The 26,486-nt window shown below is 42.3% G+C and overlaps 1 protein-coding gene across 2 annotated transcripts in view; it reads right to left on the reverse strand.

The window, feature by feature from the left end:
* The window catches only part of SYT7 (synaptotagmin 7), a 384,370-nt gene that overhangs the window by 51,840 nt on the left and 306,044 nt on the right, over nucleotides 1-26,486 (reverse strand). For both annotated transcript variants that reach the window (XM_040409405.1, XM_040409404.1), the window contains one exon: nucleotides 11,183-11,318. In XM_040409405.1, the coding sequence (XP_040265339.1) occupies nucleotides 11,183-11,318 (136 nt within the window). The remainder of the gene's footprint in view (nucleotides 1-11,182; nucleotides 11,319-26,486) is intronic.

Below are 26,486 nucleotides of genomic sequence, written 5' to 3' on the forward strand. Positions count from 1 at the left end.
CAGGCTGTTCCCCCGCCAGAACAGCCTGCCCGACCCTGCTACCGCAAGTGTGAAAGTAGCCTAAAACAAGCATAGAAAATGATGAATGAGGCGGTCCTGCCAGCCCGTCCCCTTCCCCGCCCACCTTTTTAGACCTGGCATTAGTGGGGAAAAGTCGCAGAGTGCGGTGCAACTAACCCTTGTGAAATATGCCTAATATAGGCATATTTCAGAATAGTCTAAATGCAAGCTAGCTAGAAAGCTGGCCTATATTTAGACTGGCGCTGGATACGCCGAAGTTATGTAGTGGCCTGCGCCTCTTCCTAACTTCAGCGGATCCACCGCCAGATATAGGGGTTATTAAGACCGGCGTCTTAAACGGCGGTCTTAATAAATGACCCCCTATATGTACTATATGATTTTCATTTTCACATTATTCATGGGATAACCTCTTTAAGAGAAGGATATAAGTGATGTAATACATGAAACCATATTCCCGCTCTTCATCAACTAAGTCTGCGAGCAATAAAAGCCAATTACATATCGCTTCCATAGTCTTCCAATGGTTTAATTCAATGCAAGTATAGAAAATGTGATAAAAACATACGTAGTAATAGTGCAATGCATGTGGCAGTCCGGCTGCTGCACACGTTCCGTTCACTTAATTTAATTTATATAATACCGCGCCAGGAAGAAAATATCGTAACTCTAGCTGGTTGACTGTTTAGCGTACTACAATAGGTGGTGAAGGAAGATAATGTACTACAGAGAGTGGTAAATCATCAGGTAGCTGTGGGTTATTTAAACAGGCACCTCAGAGCCTGTGCTAGACTTATTTAACCAAACCCTTGCGGGAAACCTATTAAATTTTGATGACATATGACTCAGAATCCAGAGGAGACAGAGTAAATAATTGGAAGCTTTATAGACAGACTCAACTTGGAAATAATGTGACTGATACTATTAGAAATGACTGCTTAGGCCCCATTCACATCACGTCTTCAGCCTCCGTTTGATGTATACACCAGGTAAAGCTTTGGCCGTATATCTCTGTAGACTGTAGCGTATCCCACTGTATGGGCATATAGCAAGATACTGTATATCACCGATAGGCTCCCACTATAAAACAATATATACTGCGTGTTATACTCTTTTACCGAATGGAACACATGTATGCATATTGATGTATACCAGCTTGACGGAAGCTAAAAGGACACCCTATTGGCCTCTGTTAGGTTAGTGGAGCCCTAGTGATAGGCTGTGTATGCACCAGGAGCTTTTCCCCAGGTACATGCTAAGACCCTTGGTCTTCTCCACTTAGAGAGGCTGTCCAGTGGAATGCATATTTTGTATGTGGCACAGAGCAAGTTACAAACAAAAATAATTACGTGCCTCACCCATCCTCCATGGCTGTCGTTGTGATATTTTTGGGGTATTCACTCATCTCTACTTCCTGACACCAGCTCAACACACAAGAAGTACCTGCTCATCCAGCTAATGGCTGAGGCAAGTCACCGCTGTGGACATTGATTGGTTGAACAGGCATCTTCTGTCAATTCCTGTGTGTCTAGCTGGGACTAGGAAAGAGAGCAGCGGGGACCGGTATGCATCAGACCAGCAGTGGTGAAGAATCGGTGAGATGAGTAATGCTTCTTTTTTTTAGACATTCTGATTTATATAAAAATTGTAATCCTGCTGGACAACCCCTTTAAGTCTATGGGAGATATGGGGATAATTTAGAAAGTAACTCCCTCAGACTTCAGATAAGAGAGTCGCAACCATGTGTCTCCACCTAAACTTAGCTAGATAGGCTTGCTAAGCTGCTATCGGGGTATCCCCAGTTTTATGATGCATGGATGTCCTAGAACTGAGCAGTGTATAAACTATCCATATAAATAGTGACTGCCCGATAGATAGATATGATAGATAGACAGACAGACAGATAGACGTACAGAGATAGATAGATGGATACAACCTGGGTAAGGAGGATGGGTTGGGTAGACCTCCTTGGACACCAAAATGCAGGAGGCCCCAAGCACATGCCCCATAAGCCCTACTTGTAATCAAACCCTGTACACTGCTAAATCAGGGATGGTTCTACACACGTCACACCAGCTAAGTCCCATCTCTGGCTACAGTGGCGAAACCTAGGAGATACTCGCTTCCTGCGTCTAAACTTGAAAAGGGGTCCTTAGCAATCCAAAACACATTGTCCATGTGAAAAGCAATATGTAATAAAGGCTTTAAAGCTTTTTACTTTATTGGTTGTGATCCTGTGCCAGTCAGCTCTCACCTTATAGTGAGACTCAATCAGTCTACCCATTTTTGTGGTTGTCCTACTTCTCCGGTTGATTGGCCTTTGCCCACAGAGAATGACGTTAACATCGATTGTGCCACCCTCTGCTCTCGCTCCTCAGCTTTCACTGGTGGTTTACTCTCGAAGAACTGCATACTCTGTCATATACACCCCATGGGCACCTTTTTCTTGTTGGCCACTTTTGCTACACACTGCTAAGTCAGGAAAAGTCTTAGGAAGGCAATTTTAGAAAAGAAGCCATATATTGTGTTGGCCTTTACTTCATAAAAAAATTCAGACCCACTCTCTGTGTCAACATTATTGAGTTTCATTTATTTTTAAGTAGACTCTGCTTGAATTCCTCAGCCCTCATAACCCAGTATGGGATGTTTCATTATAGTAGTGCTTCCTAGTAAAGTGTATTAAATGGAATATCTATGCTGAGAGCTAATGATCTGCCCAATGACTGCGTTCATTCTTGATGTTAGTGGAATGTCATTAAGCACCTGTACCTTGCTAGGCAATGCAATCATGCTTATATAACAGCCAAGTAATAGAAGACGACTTCCATCTCCGTTGGCTCCTATGAGACCCATTTCTTTATAATCAGTTTCAGTGTCTCAAAGTTAATGAGTTAAACTATCCAGCAATGAGCTTTCTTCCTGCTGCCTGTTGTCTTCTTGGTTACGTAAAGCCTACAGACCTGTATATGAACACCGCAGAAACCCAATGCTTGACATTATTATTTGTTGTAAATATGTAGAATATGGCTTCTTGTTAACTTGAAGTGTTTGGATGATTGGCGGCAGAATGGCCAAGTCTGTTTCTGGCTATTAGCTTATTTCTGTTTGCGGTCGGCAGGAGGGTATGACCACAAATCCCCTGTGGATAATAGGATGTCCTCCTTTCCATTGAACTCTTACTTTTCTCTATATTTATAGTAATTTTTCATTCACTGCCAGCCACTGGGTCTCCCCGCTGGGGGCTGTCACATGTAATAACACTCAGGATTTCCATCTCACTACCCCCATACTGCTCCACTGAACCTGTTCCTTGAGAAACAAGGACAACGTCAGAGGGACTGTACAGTCAGTACTATAAGTCAGTACACAACGGGTCATAAATACATTGTAGTGTCTCAATATAATAATTGGAGTGTGCATCTTCCACCTCTTTAAGGTGAGAAGAAACCTCATCTAGAATAAGTAAGGAAATTGGTTCCAGTTAATGCTGTCTTGATCCACTGAGTCAATGTCAATCAGTGAATAGGGCATTTCGGAACTAATACCGCTAGATAGTGCCAGGATGAAGACGTGCCATGAGTAGACTTTTGAAATGCCTATTACATGTGAAGTTTTGAAATTCATTTATTATGTCAGAATCCTTTCTCCCAACACACCCTAGGTATATGCTTAGTCTTGGGATTCGTCAAAAGTAGTTAGTAGAAGTCAGAACTTATATCTAGCCCCAACTGTGCTTATTCTGATGGAAATTGGCTTCACCATACTAGCTATTGGTAATGCTTGAACCATTGAAAAGAAGGGTCAAAGTTATATGTGGTGTTAGGATAGCAACTGAACTATGGTAACTAGGGATTTCCATGGTTCTAATATTGATGACCTATCCTCAGGATAGGTCATCAATATGTGATCATGGTGCTCTGGCACCCTCGCCGATCAGCCGTTTGAGGGGACCTCCTCTCAGCTAACCAAGCAGAGCACTGTCCAGTGTATTGCAGCTCTTCAATGGGATTGAGCTGCTCCTAGCCACGTGACCGATTAACGTAATGTCACTGGCTTAGCGAGAGGCCACTGCGCTTATAGGAGCGCCAGGGCCTCCTCTAACAGCTGATCGGCAGGCATGCCAGGAGCCAAACCCCCACGATTAGATACTGATTACCTATCTTCAGGATAGGTCCTCAATATCATAATCTGGGAAAATCTCTTTAATTTATGCTTTTGTTAAAGAGTAAAGTAATAGGAGAAAAGAAAAAGGAGCTAGACATGAAGACATTGTCTAAAAGCCAAATACAATACATACAAACAATATTTTACAGGTGAGGGCTCCATCCATTTTTAGTATGCCCAGTACTATCAAGTACAGATCCGAGAGATTTAGGGACACAGCCAGGGTTTTCACATTAGTCATCCCATATCAGTTGACGAGGAGCCAGCTTTCTGGACATTTTCACCCACTACGCCAACCAAATATCCAGTTTTCTACATGTACACACCATTATGTAAATATCTCACTGCAACTGCAAAAGTAGATATTGTAGTTTACCAACTCAGGCAACAAAGACACAGAACTTCCAAACTTGATTGCTCCGTGTGGGACCAGACTTAAAAGGCTTTTCTGAGACTTTTCTACTGATGACCAATCCCCTGCATAGGTCATCAGCATCTGATCGGTGGGGGTCCAACACCTGAGACCCCCGCCAATCATCTATTTGAGAAGGCATCAGCGCTACTTTGAGGGCAGTGGCCTTTTCTCAGCTCATCCAACACAGCGCCTGCCATTTCATAGCGGCTGTACTTAGTATCGTAGCTGAGTTGTGCCTAGTCCATGTGACCAATGAATGTGACATCAATGGCCAAGGGAAAGCTGCAAGAAGGCTGTGGCACTAATGCGAGCACCCTCTGATCAGCGGGGGTCTAGGGGTTTCGTATCATGAGTAAACTCTTTGGAGAAAAGTCTTGGAAAATCTCTTTAACACCACCAACTCAGAAACACGTATTGATTTCTCTACGAGAAAATGTAGTGGGCATGCTCTGTGCCATATTTAAATGTAACTGTGCAGGTTGGAGGGACTGTTTTCATTCTCTTATTATCAATGACGTGATCGTGTGCTAGCTGTTTCCATCTATATAATAAAATGTTACTCTTGGTTTAAATCCTGCCTTCTCATTGACTGCTCAGCATGCCCACAAGTGTACACAGTATACGTTTAAAAATTCATCTCTCTCTCTCTGTGAATACTGCAATATTTCAGGATTTAAAAAAATATACAGCTAGTGACATTCCAAAGACATACTGATAGGGGGGACCTTAGATTGTGAGCCCCATTGGGGACAGTTGGATGCTAATGTCTGTAAAGCGCTGCGGAATATGTCAGCGCTATATAAGTGCATAAAATAAATAAATAAAATAAATACTTGAGCATCAAGGGCATAGGCAATTGGGATACTATATCCTACAAAGGGAGAGGGTGGGACATTTTCCAGCAAAGCCCCAGTACCTACAAATAGGTAATATTTCTGTTGGCCAGTTACCTATTTAGTTGTGTATCCATCTAAAGGTGTTAAGACATCCAGAATTTCCAGTGTTTCTGCATCTCACTTAGGCCTCGTTCACATCACCGTTTCTCTGGCTCCGTTGAGGAGCAGGAGAACGGAAAGGACACATTCTGCAGATAACTGCATGCAGGACTCTCATCTCCGCTCAAAAATCATGTTCTGAGCGGACACCGAACGGACCCCATTATAGTCTATGGGGTCTTTAGGCTCCGTTACGCTCAGTTAGGTCTCAGTTATCTGCAGAATCCGTCCTTTCCGTTCTCACATTCATTGGTCACAGAACGGAAAGGAGAAACGGTGATGTGAACGAGGCCTTAGCTAACCCTTAATGATTGCTACTTATGAAGATCTGCCATGTATGCTTGTCTATGTGGCTGCTGAAAATTACGTTTTCCACTGCTTGAAGCAGCTTGGTTTGGATTTCACATCCCCAGGATATTTAATCTGTTGTATCAGTGCTGCAGAAACACTATCTATTGTTCCGGAAATATCTTCATATCAGAAAAAAAGATGACTTGCACGTTATTGTTTTAAGGTTTCAGTCTCCCTTCTGGCTAATTCCCTATTTTTTTACTGACCGCTAGAGATAAGTACCGTAAATGTAAAAATTCTATGCAAATCACTCTGGTTCACTGCAAATTTCTAGTCTGGTGAAAGAGATCCCCAACGAACCTTTGAAAAAAATGCTATTCTCAATATATACTTTAACAGGAAAATAGAGGTTTCAGAATCAGAATCAATTTATTTGGCCAAATACCGTAAGTTTGCACTTACAAGGAATTTGACTTGGCAATTGCTTAAAAGACACAAACAAAACAGAACAAGGACAGACAGTATGGATAGTGCAGGACAAGGACAGTATGTATGTTTTAGTGGCAATAAACAGGGAGAAGTGTTCGTTTTCAGTTTTGTGCTGTAATGCTTTCAAGTCATAGCAGCTTTAGGCTACTTTCACACTCGCGTTTTGTGCGGATCTGTCATGGACGGATCCGTTCAGATAATACAACCGTTTGCATCCGTTCAGAACAGATCCGTTTGTATTATCTTTAACATAGCCAAGACGGATCCGTCATGAACACCATTGAAAGTCAATGGAGGACGGATCAGTTTTCTATTGTGCCAGATTGTGTCAGTGAAAACGGACCCGTCCCCATTGACTTACATTGTGTGTCAGGACGGATCCGTTTGGCTCAGTTTCATCAGGCAGACACCAAAGCGCAATAGAGACTAAACTGATGCATTCTGAGCGGATCCTTTTCCATTCAGAATGCATTAGAATGCAAACTGATCCGTTTTGGACCGCTTGTGAGAGCCCTGAACGGATCTCACAAACGGAAAGCCAAAACGCAAGTGTGAAAGTAGACTTAGCGTGGTTCTGCATTAAGCAAGGCAACTGCCTGAGGGAAAAAGCTGTTCCTGTGCCTGGAAGTTCTTGTAGCCACTGAACGGTATCTCACTCCTAAAGGCATAGGCTGGAAGATGGAGTGAGCGGGGTGAGAGGGGTCTGAGGCAATCTTAGCCGCTCTCTTTCTACACCTGCTAGCGTGAAGATCCTGCAGGGAAGGTAAGCTACAGCCAATTATCCTTCCCGCTGTTCAGATGATGCGCTGCAGTCTCACCTTTTCTAATACTGAGCAGGAGCCAAACCATACAGTCATAGATGATGTCGTGATGGATTCGATGATCGCGGTGTAGAACTGCACCATAAATTTTTGTGGTAGGCCAAACTTTTTCAGCTGCCGCAGGTGGTACATCCTCTGTTGAGCTTTCTTGATGATAGAGACAATATTGTTGTTCCATTTTAGGTTGTTGGAAATTGTGGTCCCAAGAAACTTGAATGACTCTACTCGGGTTACTGTAGATCCATTTATGATTAGGGGGAGATCTCCTAAAGTCTATAATCATCTCCATGGTCTTAAGAGCATTAAGTTCGAAGTTGTTGTTGCTGCACCAGGAGGAAAGCTGTCCCACTTCATGCCTATATGCAGACATCCCCATTTTGTATGAGACCAACTACTGTTGTGTCATCTGCAAACTTCAGAACCTTGACAGATGGGTCTGTGGAGATGCAGTTTATTGGTGTACATTGAGTAGAGCAGTGGGGAAAGCACACAGCCCTGGGGAGCTCCAGTACTGACTGTCAAAGAGCTTAAGGTGTGTTTCCCAAGTCTAACCTGTTGTCTCCTGTCGGTTAAGAAATTGGTCATCCATTTGCAGATGGATTCAGGTATGTGTAGGTGGGAGAGCTTGCTGTGTAGCAGCGATGGTATTATGGTATTAAATGCAGAGCTGAAATTCTGGCATAGGTTCCCAGGGAGTCTAGATGTTCTAGTACCTAATGCATACACATGTTTACAGCATCATCTGCAGATCTATTAGACCTGTAGGCAAATTGCAGAGAGTCCAGCAGGGGATCTGTGATGGATTTCAGATAAGCCATTATCAGTTTTTCAAATGCTTTCATGACCAATGATATAAGGGCAACAGGCCTATAGTCATTTAGACATGTAGGTATAGATTTTTTAGGACCTGGGACAATGGTTGAGCGTTTAAAACAGGCAGGGACCATTGAGAGTTCCAGAGATGATTTAAATATGTCTGTGAAAACAAAGGCTAGCGGATCAGCACAGAATTTCAAACATTTCGCAGACACAGAGTCTGGGTCGGCTGCTTTCTTAATATTTTGTCTTTTGAAAAGATTGTTTACATCTAATTGGCATAATGATAGTGGATGCTATTTTGGGGACAGGTCAGCAGATTGTGGCTGACATCCCGTGTTGTGTAGATGGTGAGGCACCGCAGGGCATGGAGACGTTGACTGGCTGGGGTGCTCGGTTTTCCTGTTGGAAAATTATGCGAATTGACTAGTAGTGGATGGCTATTGTTGGTTGTATCAAGCCTACAATAGAATGTGTTCAGCTCATTTCCAAGCTGCAGGTTATCTAATGATTGTGGGGCTTTCCTTCTGTAGTTGGTAATTTCATGTAAAGACTTCCATATTGTGGAAGACTCCATTGTGGAAAATTTTTCTTCAAGTCTTTTTGAATAATCGTTTTTTTTGAAACAGTGATGGCCTTCTGCAGTTTGTATCTGGCAGCTTTATAGAGGACTTTATCGCCTGTACGATATGCCCTTTCTTTATCGAGGCGCAGCTTCCTAAAATGCCATGTAAACCAGGGTTTATCGTTGTTGTACCTGGTGCACTTTTTGATGGGGATGCAGGACTCTTCGCAAAAGGTAATATATGACGTCACAGCGTCAGTGTATTCATTTAGGTCACTGGTGGATTCTTTGAATATATTCCAGTCTGTTGAATCAAAGCAACTCTGTCGTTTTTCTACCATTCATATCTTGACTGTGGTCACTACAGGTTTGGTTACTACAAGTTTATTACCATCAAGCCAATATTGGGTGGTTGAGTTGAACTGCACCAGCAAACTGCTGATGTTGACAGAACATACCATCAGGTCATTCCAGCTACAAGACCAACATGTAATAAGATGGACATCCACGCAAAAGACAAAGTCACTTTTAGCTGTGACCGAGAACTCTGGCTGGAGGTATGACATGTGCTCTTTGATACTCAACTAGCATGATGTGAAAAGGTCATTTTCCAGTTTTGGATTCACTAACCATTAGGACAGACTAGACCAATCCATTAGCCAGTTTTAAACGGAAGGTCTACTGTTGACTGTCGTAATCTAAACAGGTTCAATATTTTGTGCTGAAGATCAATTTTGTATGAGGTCAGGGAGTTCTTAACCAAGAGTGTTCGAACAGCGTATGCAAGGTTTTATAATGGATGCCCATTTGAAATAATAAAGCTTGGCTTTTAAGAAGACATTACGTTTACTGATATTTTGTGCAACTGATAGGCCAATCCATTAGCCAATGTAAAAGTGAATTTCTACCATTGAGCACCATTTTGTTGTTCGTAACCTACATAGGTTCAATATTTTATGCTGAACTTCACTTTATGGATACAGAACCTCAACTGTCCTGCATTAGCAGGCTCTTAAAGGAGTGTTCTTGGTTCAGGGTATTGATGGCCGATCCTCAGGATAGGTCATCAATATCAGACGATAGGGGTCTGACTATTGGCATCCCACTGATCAGCTGTTTGATGGAGCTGCGTAGCATATGTGAGCTGTACAGCATCTTCATTGCTTACATGTGGCCGTCTACCTGCACACAGTCTAATTTGTAGAATTTGTGAAGAATACTGCAGCTTCGTCTTGTTCAAGAGAATCGGATGAAGCTGTAATATCCTCTACCGGTAACACTAAGTAGATGTCGTGCAGGTAGACAACCAGATGTAAACAAGGAAGAGGCTGTAGAGTTCACATATCATTGGTGGGCCAAGAGTCGGACCCCCACTGATCTGATATTAATAGCCTATATTGAGGATAGGCCATTAATATCCTAATTCTGGAAAATGTCTTTAAGATGTGAAGTAACATCTGATGCTCCAAATCATCATCAAAGACAAACTCTTGGCCACCAAAATAATATTTTTCTGCTTAATAATGGTTTAGTATAATTTTAGTAAACCATAAGAACTTTCAGAATTTTGTATTTCCTACAACATTAATCGCAAGGAAGTCCGGTTTGCACACAAGCGTGCACCAACACATACACATTGAAGGTATAGATCTTTGCTATACTCCTTCCATCCATGTATTGGCCTTTTGCCTTTTACCTGCTATCTGTCTTGCTAACTTTTCAGATGACTTATTATAGATATTTTTATTTATTTTTTTAATGTCATTTTTTGGCTAATGTTATTTTTCCTTTGTACTGTCCGGAATTATGCCAAGAACAAATCGGCTTCCTCCACTTTGTTTCTCAGTGGCTGTCTATTGATTCAACATTAATCTGGCATGCTGAGAATGGTCAGGGTGACCTCTATACTCCTGCTACCTATGGAAGTGTAAGTAATTGCAGGCAGTGCCTCATTTACTATACCTGTAGGCAAACATTGAGTGAGGCACTCAATGATGGGGACATTAGCATATGCAAATTATGGGTATTAATATGTTAATTAGGCATTTGCAGTGCTTTGCGAGTGAGAGGAGGATACTTGAGGGACAAGCCAAATGTTGTGAGAAGTGGACAGAGCCTGTGCCATACGTGACATAAGGTGCGGCCTACCTGATGGGTGGAGCACAAGGCTCATGAGATATAAATCAGGCACTGAATATAAATTAATGGTGTTGATAAGTTAATTTGCACTGCCGTGAGAGTGAGAGGAGGATACTCAAGGATGGACAAGATGAAAGCTGTAGGGCATGCTAAATGTTGTGAGAAGTGGACAGAGCATGTGCCATACATGACACAATGTGCAACCTACCTGATGGATGGAGTCCAAGGCTCATTAGATGTAAATTCTGCACTAAATCTAAATGATGGGTATTGATATGTTAATGTGCAGTACCGTGAGAGTGAGAGGAGGACACTCAAGGATGGACAAGAGGAAAGCTGTAGGACATGCTAAATGTTGTGAGAAGTGGACAGAGCATGTGCCCTACGTGACATAAGGTGCGGCCTACCTGATGGGTGGAGCCCAAGGCTCATAAAACTTAAATCAATTGACAAAGACTCATTTACTTACCATGAGCATCTCGCTGGTCAGGGAATTCACAAGGTCTGATACTGATGAACGCTGGTCTGCTTTTTTGTCACTTTCTTCAGGTTGCGCTTGTCCCGGCACCACTGTTGTATTTGTTGTTTTTGCCCCTGACGGAAATCTTAAAGAAAAAAAGAGAAGACATATTGTTAAAAGCTGCTCTGGAATTGTATGCCATGGCCGTAGGAAGTGGATTAATGGAAGCCAGCATCAGCCATTGATCCTGAGAGGGTATTGGAGTTTGCCCAAGTCGACCTTCTGCAGTACACCAGTCAATAAGCTATACATGCAGTGACATTTACCAGATGTTTATTAAAAGCCTGGCCTTACAGCAGATCCTGGGGCGAGTGATGGAGAACATCTTCAAGGAAATTTTATGCTAGCTCATTCAAACGGGGAATGAGAATCTCTTATATTTGTAGTATATCAGCATACTGTATTGTTCATAGAGGTGATTCTTGGGAAATGTGAAGAAATTTATGTTTTCATTTTTTCTATTCTGTCATGGTTTGTTATGTTAGTCTTTGCCCTGGCAGTCACGAACACATGACTGACTGTCAGGGATTTAGTGATACAACAAACCCTAGAGGCTTCGTTGCTTTTCTGGATGTGCTGCTTCCAAGCCGTGGCCTGGTGCTGGCTCTATCTATTGGATTTATTCAGTTGTTTCCCCGTCAGGAGTCAGATGGCTCAGCTGCTCAATGCGGCAGGTCAGATACCACATCAGATCTGTACTGATGTATTATGTCTAGATTCAATAGGCTGGCCAATCTAGATTTCCTTCTAACGAGAAAGGTTTAATTTACATCTTCTTCTACAGGGCATATATTATTATATTTGTACAAATTTTGTATTCTTTCAATATTCACACATGATGATGGCAAAGAAAGTTGTAAAGTTTTTTATTTCCGTTTTGCGGACTCAAGAGCAGCTGTATAAACAGCTTTTCCCAAATACTAAATTGGGCAGCTCGCTATCTCCCTACCTCAGTGGGAAGTCACAGCACACATTTGAAGGGCTAGTGAGAAGCTGAATTCTCTGTAGCTGGGGAAACCCTTAATTATATTTCTGGATGGCAGGTATGCTAGGTCCGTTGAGAAAATGGATGTGTAAATACAGCCGTAGACTGTCATTGCTTAGAAAATGCTGTGTGACGTCCGTAAAAAAATTTAGTCACTCAGCCCTTTTTCACTATTATGTAAATGTAGTCTTAAAGGTTCTCCTAACACTTTTGTCTTTAAAAACTACTGACCAGCCATTGTATGTGAGCACTGAATTAATTTGCCAATGACAAATTAGTCATCTACAAATAAGACTTCTTTCACATCTGTGCTATAGGTCTCTGGCAGGCTGTTCTGGCAGAGAAAAGCCTTTCAGTGCTCTTTGGATCTCTAGATTGTTATCGTAATACCCGCTGGTCCCATTGATTATAATGTGATCCAGCGGAGATCCAGCCACTACCCCACAGATATGCTGGGATACAGCTGGACAAAAACTATTGCTTGCAATGTTTTTTGTCTGGCCGAATCTCGGCATTTTTGCCAGGTAGTGGCCAGATGTCCACCTGATCCCATTATAGTAAATAGGGTCGTGGGCACTGCAGTGACATCTGGCTATGCTGGATCCAGAGAGCCCTGCCCGGCTGATCTCTGCTGGAACAGCCTGATGGAGGCCTAAAATGTTAGTGTGAAACTAGCCTAATTCTATAACTATGGTGTAGGATGGCTTCTTCTATAGGTATTGTTGGCTAGTATGTGCTTCAGCTAGACCTCAGCTATCTGTGGTTCTGGTTAATTTTCAAAGCATGTATGTTGGGAATAGTAGCTTACTAGATGGTCTACCACAAGGTGAGATTACAGCACACTCCCTTAGGTATTTCAAGCAAAAAGATCATATATATGTGTTTGCCAACATATACAGTTGCAAGAAAAAGTATGTGAACCCTTTGGAATGATATGGATTTCTACACAAATTGGTCATAAAATGTGATCTTATCTTTATCTAAGTCACAACAATAGACAATCACAGTCTGCTTAAACTAATACACACAAATAATTAAATGTTACCATGTTTTTATTGAACATACCATGTAAACATTCACAGTGCAGGTGGAAAAAGTATGTGAACCCCTAGACTAATGAAATCTCCAAGAGCTAATTGGTGTGAGGTGTCAGCCAACTGGAGTCCAATCAATGAGATGAGATTGGAGGTGTTGGTTACAGCTGCCCTGCCTTATAAAAAACACACACTAGTTCTGGGTTTGCTTTTCACAAGAAGCATTGCCTGATGTGAATGATGCCTCGCACAAAATAGCTCTCAGAAGACCTACGATTAAGAATTGTTGACTTGCATAAAGCTGGAAAGGGTTATAAAAGTATCTCCAAAAGCCTTGCTGTTCATCAGTCCACGGTAAGACAAATTGTCTATAAATGGAAAAAGTTCAGCACTGCTGCTACTCTCCCTAGGAGTGGCTGTCCTGTAAAGATAACTGCAAGAGCACAGCGCAGACTGCTCAATGAGGTGAAGAAGAATCCTAGAGTGTCAGCTAAAGACTTACAAAAGTCTCTGACATGCTAACATCCCTGTTTGCAAATCTATGATACGTAAAACACTAAACAAGAATGGATTTCATGGGAGGATACCACAGAGGAAGCCACTGCTGTCCAAAAAAACATTGCTGCACGTTTACAGTTTGCACAAGAGCACCTGGATGTTCCACAGCAGTACTGGCAAAATATTCTGTGGACAGATGAAACCAAAGTTGAGTTGTTTGGAAGAAACACACAACACTATGTGTGGAGAAAAAGAGTCACAGCACACCAACATCAAAACCTGGTGGGGGCATCATGGGGGGCATGGTGGGGGCATCATGGTTTGGGGCTGCTTTGCTGCATCAGGGCCTGGACAGATTGCTATCATCGAAGGAAATATGAATTCCCAAGTTTATCAAGACATTTTGCAGGAGAACTTAAGGCCATCTGTCCACCAGCTGAAGCTCAACAGAAGATGGGTGTTGCAACGTTACAACGACCCAAAGCATAGAAGTAAATCAACAACAGAATGGCTTAAACAGAAGAAAATACGCCTTCTGGAGTGGCCCAGTCAGAGTCCTGACCTCAACCCGATTGAGATGCTGTGGCATGACCTCAAGAAAGCGATTCACACCAGACATCCCAAGAATATTGCTGAAACAGTTCTGTAAAGAGGAATGGTCAAGAATTACTCCTGACCGTTGTGCACGTCTGATCTGGAACTACAGGAAACGTTTGGTTGAAGTTATTGCTGCCAAAGGAGGTTCAACCAGTTATTAAATCCAAGGGTTCACATACTTTTTCCACCTGCACTGTGAATGTTTACATGGTGTGTTCAATAAAAACATGGTAACATTTAATTCTTTGTGTGTTATTAGTTTAAGCAGACTGTGATTGTCTATTGTTGTGACTTAGATGAAGATCAGATCACATTTTATGACCAATTTGTGCAGAAATCCATATCATTCCAAAGGGTTCACATACTTTTTCTTGCAACTGTATATGCATAGTCATGAAAATTAATTTGTTTGTACAGTTAAATTGTTTGGTTTTGGATTGCAATTTGCAAAAGTCTCTTGGGTTCCAAAGTCCCCCTGAAAGGAAAAGAGTGACATGAGGAAGCAGAGGTTAGACACCGGTGAAGGAGGTCAGCGGAGACATCATTCATTTTAAAAGGTGGAAGGACAGAAGCAGCAGACCCTGCATGCAGAGCAGTAGCACATTGAGAAAAGATCAGCTTTTATACAGTGAATACAGAACAAGAGAAAGAGAGACATGGGGTTACACAGAATTAGGATTCAGCACTGGTGAGTCACAAAGCCAGCGGCTAAAAGGATCGCTGCCCTGTTAAAAATCGAGGCGAATGAGAAAAGTTGGAAAGGGGAAGGAAGGGGAGGTGGGTTAAAGCAGTGAGGGATAAGGCGAAATGCATAGACAGCTGTGTGTGAAAGAGGTAAACGTTAGTGAATACAATGACCGGCGTGAAAACCGGTGAGGTAGAGTGCAGACAGGGAGAGAGCAGCAGACAAACATGTTAACATTGAGTAAGCGGCATTCAAGGCTGCAAAATAAGAGACAGGTTTAATATGGAGGGTATATTAGGGCAAGCGTAACCCAAGCATAACCCTCCCTAGTCCTCGACAACCAATTGCTTCATGATAAATTTAATTCCTAGAAGACTGGCGGTGGTGGTGGTGGTGGTAGGGGGTGGTTTGACATGTTCTTTCTCCAGGTGTGATGGATCTAGGCCAACGTTACAGAAATATCTATTGAGTGGTAGTTAAAGACGATTTTATGAAATGTGCTCACCCTGGGAGGTGGTAAGATTTACATTTGAGATACATAAACTAGGCCAGCATGTGCATTATCAGGGGTCTAGGGGGGTTTTGTAAGTACATTTAGATTTTTAGGGAGGAATTAGCATTCGTGCCGTTATTAATAATAAATTAGCATTCGCAAGCTGCTAGAATGGTAGGAAAGCACAAAGAAGAGAGGCAGAAGTCTCCCAGTCAAAGAGTGTCATCTGCAGAGCTGAACTGTGAGGAATGCAAGGGATCAGCGACAAAGAAGCACACACGTGACACAGGCACACTAATAAAGCCCTCGCCGCACAATCAGACGCACAGAACGTTTCAGCCTTGAGCGGAGACGAGGCTTCTCATATCACGCACAACCGCCTTCTATGTGCATTCACACAGATGAACTCCGGAGCCTTGATTATTGCACTTTTCAGTCACGTTAAATTGCAATACCATTTTGGATTATCGTTGCCTTTATTAGCCTATTGATTATGTAATTTCTGATTTCCCAGTCTCAAGAAATCCAAGAATAAAGCGCGATGGTGTACTGCAATCTCATGTGATTGCAACGTTTGAGAAGCGCCTCCTGCAATTCTATATAAAGCCATTTTCTGTGCATGCATAAATGCTTACCTGTACATCATATATATGTGACCACATTATGTTAGACAGGAAGTTAGGAACCAAAGACAGAAGTAGTAGAGCTGAATTTGTAATCTCTTTTTTGCACCATGAGTTAAAATACACTCAATTACAAAAAAAAATAATGCATGTAGATAGAAATGTCGGATTGCTGCTATACTCGGCAAACAGTTATGTCTCTGTCAGATATGAAAATGATAACAGGTGTGGTCTGATTAGAAACTGGGTCTTGCCAAAGAGGATGTAAAATTGGTTCCCCCGCTGCCCTATAAAAATGCTATCAGGGGCTTTTGGGTAGTGTACCGCTTGGTGAGATTGGTGACTGCTAGACATGGCTCTATGATGCACTTAATGATAGTTTGCCCAGTTGAGGGGGGGGGGGCATCATTGAATTGAGAGAAGCAGGATACTCATTTCGATGAGTTGCCCGCCATCTAGACTGATGTGACCTAGTTGTTAGGAGCAGTGGTTAAGTGAGAGTACACCAACACAGCAAAGAGGCTTCCGACAGCCCAGATAGACCGCCAGTAGAGAGGATTGTTTGATCCACCACTGAAGTATGAGCTGCTCCCTCAGTTTCGTTGTCCACCATCCAGACACTGGTGGCACCTTCATTACACATCCCTGTCTCTGCCAGGACAGTTTCCAGGCATTTAGAAATTGGAATTTGGTGTCACAGCCTCCATTATGTGCCCTGTCATTGACAGACTATTGCCTTCGTTTGCAGTGGTGTCGTGAATGAGAAACCTGGACTGCTACTGACTGGACATGTATCATCTTTGCGATAAATCGAGGTTCTGTCTGGGATCCGTTGGGTTCGAGTATGGAGGCCTTGTGGTCAGCACTTCAATCCTGCCCTTGCTGTGGAACGACCAACTACCCCAACTGCTGGTGTGATGATCTGAATAGCCAATGCATACGACAGTCGGCCACCCCTAGTAGTGATATGAGGGACATGAACCGCAGAGCAATATATGCAGGACATCCTGCCACCACATGTGTTACCTCTCATGGCAGAGCTTCCAACTGGCGTTTTACATCAGGGTAATGCTCACCCACACACAGCAAGGGTTTCCTAGGAATGTCTCAGACAGATTACAATACCTCCTTGGATGCCTGGTCACCATATTTATCGTCAGTCGACCATTTATGGGATCACCCAGGACGCCAACTTCGGCAACCTATGAGTGTGCAGGATCTACAGGCCCAGCTGCAACATCGGTGGGAAAATGTGCCGCAGGATACCATACAGAAACTGTATGTCTCCATGCCTAACCGTATCTCATCTTGTATCAAGGCTAGAGGCCATATCTCATCTTGTATCACGGCTAGAGGCCGTATCTCATCTTGTATACTGGCTGTAGGCAGCCTAACAGGGTCCTAGAGCCTTCTTTCAATTGTACAGTTTTATCCAACAAACTATCGATTCAAACAACTTCTTCTTGGGGGCATTATTTTTGGTCAATGTGAGTAGTTTAGTAGTTTTACTTACAGTTCAATAAAGAAGCAGAGGTATCATAGTGAATCATAATGAGCTCAGCCAACTCGGCTCTGCAGCTTTGGCATGCAGTACTAAGACCTGCCCAGCCCAGCTATATCTATGCTATGTTTACCAAAATATTAATAGCTGCACTTTAAATGGAGGCTAATATGTTAACATCATTGATGATTTATCACCCTGTCAACTGTAATTCTATCATTTATAGAGCTACATATAGTCAACAATGTGTCAATCATCAATGTAGCATGTAACTGGATCCAGAAATGTATCAGCACCGTCCCATCTAGACTGCAATATGTTTCACTTTATGTAACGTTATATATGTCCTACAATGTGCACAGCAATAATGTCATTTTATAGTAACATAATAAGGCTGAAAAAAAGACTGAAATCCATATAGAAGCCAAAACGACACAAAAGCTAATGTTCCTTCCCAACTCCAAATACAGCAATCTGAATAAATCCCTGTATCCACCGCCTGTTTCTAGCAACCATAACCTGTCATCCTGGCCATCTGCTCCATAGTCTCACTGCTCTTAAAGTAAAGAATCCTCTTCTATGTTGGTGTAGAAACTTTCTTTCATTCCAATACACTCAATTAGAGACCATTAGATAGACCGACATATTGGCCTTTCATGAGCCTCCAATCACCATCTGATGGCATCCTGTGATTTTCTTTGTCTTGGCAGCAGCTGCTTGACACTGGATGCCACACATCAGTCTACCATCTATCCGTTAAGGCTCTGTTCATATCTGACTTACTCAGTTCCTATCGTCCTTGAAGGGGTTCTCTACCTATGGAACAAATTTTTCCTGATGAGAAAAGCATACATTTCCTCCTGCCGCTCGATTCCAGATCCTTCGGTATGTGGTTCTCTGCTTGTCAACTTCTTGAATGGACTGTGTTCATGTATGCTGCTGCAGCCAATGACTGGCTTCAGTGGTGGCAGGTCCCCCAAGTGACATGTGACCCAGTAATTTACTGCATTGGCTGATGTGGCACACATGACCCTCATCCATTTCGTAAGGTGATGACAGGGGATCAGAGAGCTGCAAACGGAAGGGGTGAGAATCGAGTCACGCAAAGCAGGTAAGTATGCTTCCCTCCACAAGTGTGGTGGGGAGAGTAGACCCTAAATGTATTCAAAAGCTGGACAACCCCTTTAAAGAGAACTTGTCACCACAAAATGCAGTGCATGTTATAGAGCAGGAGGAGCTGAGCAGATTGATAAATAGTTTTGTGAGGAAAGATTCAGTGAAACTTGTAATTTATACATTTAAATGTGTACGCGGGAGGTGTTATCAGTGATTCACAGTATTCCCTGTGTAAGTGTGTATACAGAGATAGCTGTCAGTCACTGATATCTGTACAAGGGGGAAGTGTTACCAGTGATTCATAGTATTCCCTGTGTAAGTGTATACAGAGATAGCTGTCAGTCACTGATATCTGTACACGGGGGAAGTGTTACCAGTGATTCACAGTATTCCCTGTGTAAGTGTGCTTACAGAGATAGCTGTCAGTCACTGATATCTGTACACGCGGGAGGTGTTATCAGTGATTCATAGTATTCCCTGTATATGTGTGTATACAGAGATATCTGTCAGTCACTGATATCTGTACACGGGGGAAGTGTGATGAGTGATTCATAGTATACCCTGTGTAAGTGCGTATACAGAGATATCTGTCAGTCACTGATATCTGTACACGGGGGAAGTGTTATCAGTGATTCATAGTATTCCCTGTATAAGTGTGTATACAGAGATATCTGTCAGTCACTGATATCTGTACACGGGGGAAGTGTGATGAGTGATTCATAGTATACCCTGTGTAAGTGTGTATACAGAGATATCTGTCAGTCACTGATATCTGTACACCGGGGAAGTGTGATCAGTGATTCATAGTATACCCTGTGTAAGTGTATACAGAGATATCTGTCAGTCACTGATATCTGTACACGGGGAAGTGTGATCAGTGATTCATAGTATTCCCTGTATAAGTGTGTATACAGAGATATCTGTCAGTCACTGATATCTGTACACGGGGAAGTGTGATCAGTGATTCATAGTATACCCTGTGTAAGTGTATACAGAGATATCTGTCAGTCACTGATATCTGTACACGGGGGAAGTGTGATCAGTGATTCATAGTATACCCTGTGTAAGTGTGTATACAGAGATATCTGTCAGTCACTGATATCTGTACACGGGGAAGTGTGATCAGTGATTCATAGTATACCCTGTGTAAGTGTATACAGAGATATCTGTCAGTCACTGATATCTGTACACGGGGAAGTGTGATCAGTGATTCATAGTATTCCCTGTATAAGTGTGTATACAGAGATATCTGTCAGTCACTGATATCTGTACACGGGGGAAGTGTTATCAGTGATTCATAGTATTCCCTGTGTAAGTGTGTATACAGAGATATCTGTCAGTCACTGATATCTGTACAAGGGGGAAGTGTTACCAGTGATTCATAGTATTCCCTGTATAAGTGTGTATACAGAGATATCTGTCAGTCACTGATATCTGTACACGGGGGAAGTGTTATCAGTGATTCATAGTATTCCCTGTGTAAGTGTGTATACAGAGATAGCTGTCAGTCACTGATATCTGTACACGGGGGAGGTCTTATCAGTGATTCATAGTATTCCCTGTGAAAGGCCTCATGCACATGACCGTTGTGTGTTTTGCGGTCCGCAAATTACGGATGGCGTCAGTGTGCGTTTTTGCAATTTGCGGAACGGCACGGACAGCCATTGATGATATAACTCCCTATTCAACCCATGATGAAGGAGGCAGCTTAGACCTCCGAAACGCGTATGGTGAAAGCATAACAAACCCGCAGTTGTACCACTGAATGAACACGACTATTGGATACTTTGGAAGTGCTTCCAATTACAAGCTTCCCTTTTTTCGGATTACAGTGAACGCGGACTGACTTGGGACACGTGGGACGCCATACAAAACGTGACGTCATACGCACGTGCGACGCCGAAGGAGAACATCCGCAACACAGAGTCCCGAAAGGCGCACCAGCGGCCGCAACTGACGAAACTATCGGAGAAGGTAAACACAGTCAGGGTGCGGGCCTTCTTACCGTGTGGGACGCCACACCAGGTACAGCACCCGACTGACAGACTAACACCCTGCCAATACCATCATTAACAGTGACTGGCTAACAATTCACAGTAAGGCAGCATTACAAATGATGAATATACTAACATATTAACCTACTAATCAACGAACCAATTGTATTGAAAATTATCTGAAGTTCATTGTCAAATTCATCATTTTAGAGATCACAAAGTGGCATTCCTCAATCAAACATAAACAACCGATTCACCCATTGGAAAACTCCATCAATAGACAACATTATATGGTGGAGATGATTGCTGAATGACCATTCATTCCGCCACCCACATATTTGCATATCTTTGACTATCTACAAAAAACTATTTATACGAACTATATACGCCTGACTACTGGCTATCGCTGATTGAGTCCCCACTTCCACTGACGTGGTACCAGAATAACGGGGAACCCCCCTCCCCACTGAAAGGGTGAATTCAGTGTACGCATTTTTAACCACAATTTCATCATGTATTTATTTTATGCACCAGTTTTATGCATTATTTTTATGTACGATTTCTATGCAAGGGTATTACCCCCTTTTTTCTTTTAAAGTGATTTTCCTTTAAAGAGATTTTCTTCACGTTTGATTCTTAAATGAAATAAATGTATATTTTATCTATATTGCTCTCTGCGTGTTGACCAGGTGAAGAGTGCCGGTTTTTCATAGTCAAACTGCCTATTCTTGTCCGCAAAACGGACAAGAATAGGACAGGTTATATATTTTTTGCGGACCACGCAATGGAGCAACGGATGCGGACAGCATAGTGCTGTCCGCATCTTTTGCGGCCCCATTGAAGTGAATGGGTCCGCATCCAAGCCGCAAAAACTGTGGCTCGGATGTAGACCAAAACAACGTTCGTGTGCATGAGGCCTAAGTGTGTATACAGAGCTGTCAGTCACTGATATCTGTTCACGGGGGAAGTGTTACCAGTCACTAATAGCATTCTCTGTGTAAGTGTGTATACATAGATAGCTGTCAGTCACTGATAACTGTACACGGGGAAGTGTTATCAGTGATTGATAGCATTCTCTGTGTACACATGGCACGCCCGCTGATCAGATGTTTGAAAAATAGGCTGTGGTCCATGCAAGCGCTGCTTCCTCTTTGTTACTCTGCCCGTCATCTCCATTGAATGGAGTGAGTACTTGTAATTACACTACGCCACCGCTGAATGAGAGACAATGCGTAGTGTAATGAACAGGAAGCAGGGTTCGCATGGATCGTCGCCTACTCTTCAAACAGCTGATCGGTGGAAGTGCCGAGTATCAGACCCCTACGATAAAATACTGATGACCTATCCTGACACTAGGTCATCAATATATACTGCCTGCACAACCCCTTTAAGTTCAGAAAAAGAAAAAGCATAGATATAAATGTAGTTACAAGTTTTCCTGAATCTTTTCCCATAAAACTATATATCACTCTGCTCAGCTCCTCCTGCTCTATAACATGCTGGTTGCAGATTGCAGATTCGTGGTGACACATCCTTTTTAAGCACTTTCCATATCAGCGTTAGCCGGTCGTTTAGTAGGTCATGGTGAGATTAATTTTCTCCTCCTCAAGAAGTTGTTGAAAGACTGTACAGCTGTGCCTTTGAAATTGGGGATACTTTGTAGGTATGTGATGTGGTATGTAAGTACACAGTAGTCTTGGCTTTTTTCTTACGACATTAGCTGATAAACTGGTAATTCATTTAAAGTCTATATGTAATATAGCAAGCAACCAGTAAAGATTTATTTGAGCAAGCCGAATTACTCAAACATAAACCTTCAAGATAGAAGCTCAGTACTAAAAAGAGACCATATACCGTACTTCCCACAGGGTACTGTTTGCTCACTCCACATGAGTAAATTCTATAGAGTCCCCTTCCATCTATACAGAAGAAGTATGTGTCCAATATTATTTGCTTCAAACCATTGGCGTTATTATTGCCCAAACATGTGGTAACTGACTGGTTCCAAGCTTAGCTCCAAATGGGATTGGCTTCTGGTGGACCTTGGGGACTTTTTGCATGGGCTCATTAGTGTATCAGAGCCTAGGCCTACTGTAATATCCTTTGGTAGTCCGAGAGTACAGCCTGACCCTGAATAAAGGGCGGCTCTAGGGGTACAGCTATACGTTCAGGTTTCTGGAGGCAGTTTTGGAGGACAAAACCAGGAGTTAATCCATAAAGGAGGAGACATTGTATTGGTCCTTTATACTTTCTCTCTTTTTATGATCCACTCCTGATTTTGGTTTCCAAAACTGCATCAGAAAACCCCTGACGTTTCCTCAGACTTTTATTGTCCCCAAGTTCCCTGCTTGTATGAAGCAATAGTATGCATGACGGTCCATTGCTCCATTCACTTCTATGGGACTAACGTAGGCAACACTATGTGAGTCCCATAGAAGTGAATGTGAACCTTCATTCACATTGCTACTCCATTCAAACTGGTGAACTCAAGGGACTTCAGTTCTAGGGATCACTGGGGGTCGTAGCAGTCAGACTCCCTCCCCCCCAGCGATCATACATTTATCACCTCTCTTGTCAGATATTGTACATTTTTTAATCGTAGCATGCTCATTCTTGTGTGGAACTGTGGATGATTTTCACAGTGGATTTCACCCATTGCACCCTTTGACCCTATGTGGATTTTGCAGCATAAAATGTCATGTCTTGACTCAGCCTTAAAGTTTTTTTTTTAATGAGATTCTGACATTCATGGCCTATACTCAGCATAGGTCATCAATATCAGATTGTCAAGGGTCTGACAACTGGCACCCCCACCAATCAGCTGTTTGAGGAGGCCATGGTGCTCCAGTGAGTGCTGCCGCCTTCTTGTAGCTTCACTTGAATGGGACTGAGCTGCCTCGAGGCCACGTCACCAATGACCATAACGTTGGTGGCACAGGAAGAGGCCTTGGCGCTTACTGAGAGCTAGGCCTCTTCAAACAGCTGATCAGATGAGGTGCCGGGAGTCGGATCTCCACCGATCAGATATTGATGACCTTTTGGTAGGTCATTAATATTAGATTCTCGGAAAACCCATTCAATATCTATGACATTAGAATACTGTACAGTAGTTGATGTAAAGATTTTCCCAGAATGCAAATGACCATGGCAATCCCTGTGACATCGAACCAGCACCCAATAATGGAGGATTTCAGCTCTGAAGCTTCAGCAGAATTTTAAGTTCAGTTCTAGACTACATAACATTACAGGCCTCCCCTCCCTTTTTATTACTCATAGCACATGACTTAATAAAGCTATATATGACCCACTGAACCGGTAGACATGAATGTTACCTCCATGTACGTATGCTACGTTGCATACATGAAGACAATAAATCAGTATAACAACGTATCACACGGTTCGGTAATGTAGAGAAAAATGAACTCCATTATAAATACTTTGTACAGCCAGAATTACTAGATTAGTCAGCGATGCCTGCTCTGATGATTTATACAAGCATATTAGATCACATAACTGGAAGCGTAGAGCAGCGTGGGTAACTGTATCCTGGACACAGTGATTGATCCAGGAGTAGTATGCACGTGCGGCAGAGCTGTGTTACTAAACACGCCGCAGGAGCCACAACAACAAGGCAGGGATGTGACGCTAATATATTACCCAATAAATGCCAAAGCCTTAATGAGCACCCTGCAGATCCCAGTGATTGGTGGTCCCCCGCATACAAAACAGTCTTTGTCTTTTTTCTTTTCAAATGTACATAATCATGGGTGAAACGTCTTGTTTTTGCTATTATTTACCGATTACATGATTTGTAAATGCTCTTGTACTACTAAACTTGCTTTTTTATTGTTATATACGTAGAAGCAGCCATTGCAGCAGTTGTATAGCATGTGCCCCTGTGCCAAGAAGAAGGGGAGCCAGAAGGGGCTTTCAGATACAGGGCTAGGTCAGCAAAGTAAATCTCTGCCTGGAGAGAAGGAATGTTCGGCTATCACAATTTACAGATGAGCAAATCGATTCTATCCATTCAGAATTCATCCCAGATTCCCCCAAAAATTTGGATTCCAACAAACTGGAATTTCTTCGAGAATTTGAATATCTTTCCTTCCAAAAAGAGATCAAGACTAATCCTAACTGATGCCAGCAGATGTAAGATATACTAATTTGCATATATGTTTCTCAGAAACACAGAGCAGTGCTGGTTGGACTACAATTCCCCTCATTCATACTAGGTGGTCTACCTAATGAGAAAAAGCTCCCACAAAGCCACTAAGCTCAAGTAACCAGAGCAATTTTCTCAAGACACTAAATACCCTTGTCCTTTTGGAGAGAGAACTGGCTTACATGTCTCACTCAGAGAAGTAGTACATGTGGGTCTATCTCTCAACATCCCAATTTTCAGGGCAATTACAGCATATTTGATTCAGGTAGGATTGATTTGGACTTTGGCGAATCGGAGATGAAACAAATTTCAAGACATTCTCTCCTCTGTAATATTTGTGTGTGTGTTTAACTACGTAATGACTTTTGGTAATCATTTGTGGATGTACTAAAGAAGTCACCCTCACACATAGACTTGCTAATGGATCCTCCCAGCAAGAAATGCAGCAAGGCGAGATCAGTGACAGGTAACCCTGTTGTACATAAAGCGACTGCTATCCACATACAAATACTAGACTGCAAGACCTGGTGACCATTCAAAAATACACCATTTTGGGATTTTAACTGACTAGTCCACCATTAAACCCCCACCTCCAGCACCTATTGGCTTGCAACCTAACCTCCGATATCCTCATTGGTTTACACTGAGATTTTGAACTATGTCTGGGATCGCATTGGCAACCAGCAGTAAATATGAATTGGAAGATTTGAGAATAAATAGGCTTACACAGGCTAAGTGATAAAAATACTTACTAAGTATGATTAAATATAAACTAAAACAGAAAAATAAAATATATAGAATAAATAATAATCACCTGGCCAATGGGGGAACACAATGGGATGTTCTTATTGGAGCTCAGCTCTTTGTTTTTGTGCACATAGGTTTATACCTCGCAGTCCTTCCTCCTAAGGATGTCCAATATGGAGTACGCATGTCTTATGAGTTAACCACTTTGGAATGTGGTCTGGTGGTCATCTGACACAAAATAATGGATTTGTATATGTTACCTAACCCTCCCTAACTCACTATATAATAAGAAATATAGAAGGTAATATAATAATTAACCAATCAGTACTTAATTATATAAAATACTCTTACAACCAAGGCTCCCTGGCTTCCAAGGTTTCCTAGCCAGCTGTGTACATTGAACGAGATGCCAAGATTAGAGTTTTCTTGACATGGCCCTAAACATGATGATGATGATAATGCTTCTTATAGCTATATCTCATCATAAATGAGAATAGGTATAATGTAATTGTTGGATGCTTCTAGAACACAAATCTAAAAGGTACGCTGTGGCTCAATGATATGGCCGTTTCTGGAACCAACCGCTGTTGTGCTCAGTAAACTAGATGGCACTCTGCAATCCCGCCATCCCCCTGGGCTGTGCATATGTATCCTTTCTCAGTTAGAAATGAATAAAAAAAAAAAAAGTAGTTTACCTCAGCAGATTTCTGCCGACGAAACGTTCACATTATCTCCCGGGCCTTAAACGTCAGCTGCTGAATGCTATCAGGTTTTTGATATAAAAGAAGCAGCTTACAGCTTTCTCAGCGCAGCCATTG

This window comes from Bufo bufo, chromosome 10, assembly GCF_905171765.1.
Source record: "Bufo bufo chromosome 10, aBufBuf1.1, whole genome shotgun sequence".
NCBI classification, from domain to species: Eukaryota; Metazoa; Chordata; class Amphibia; order Anura; family Bufonidae; genus Bufo; species Bufo bufo.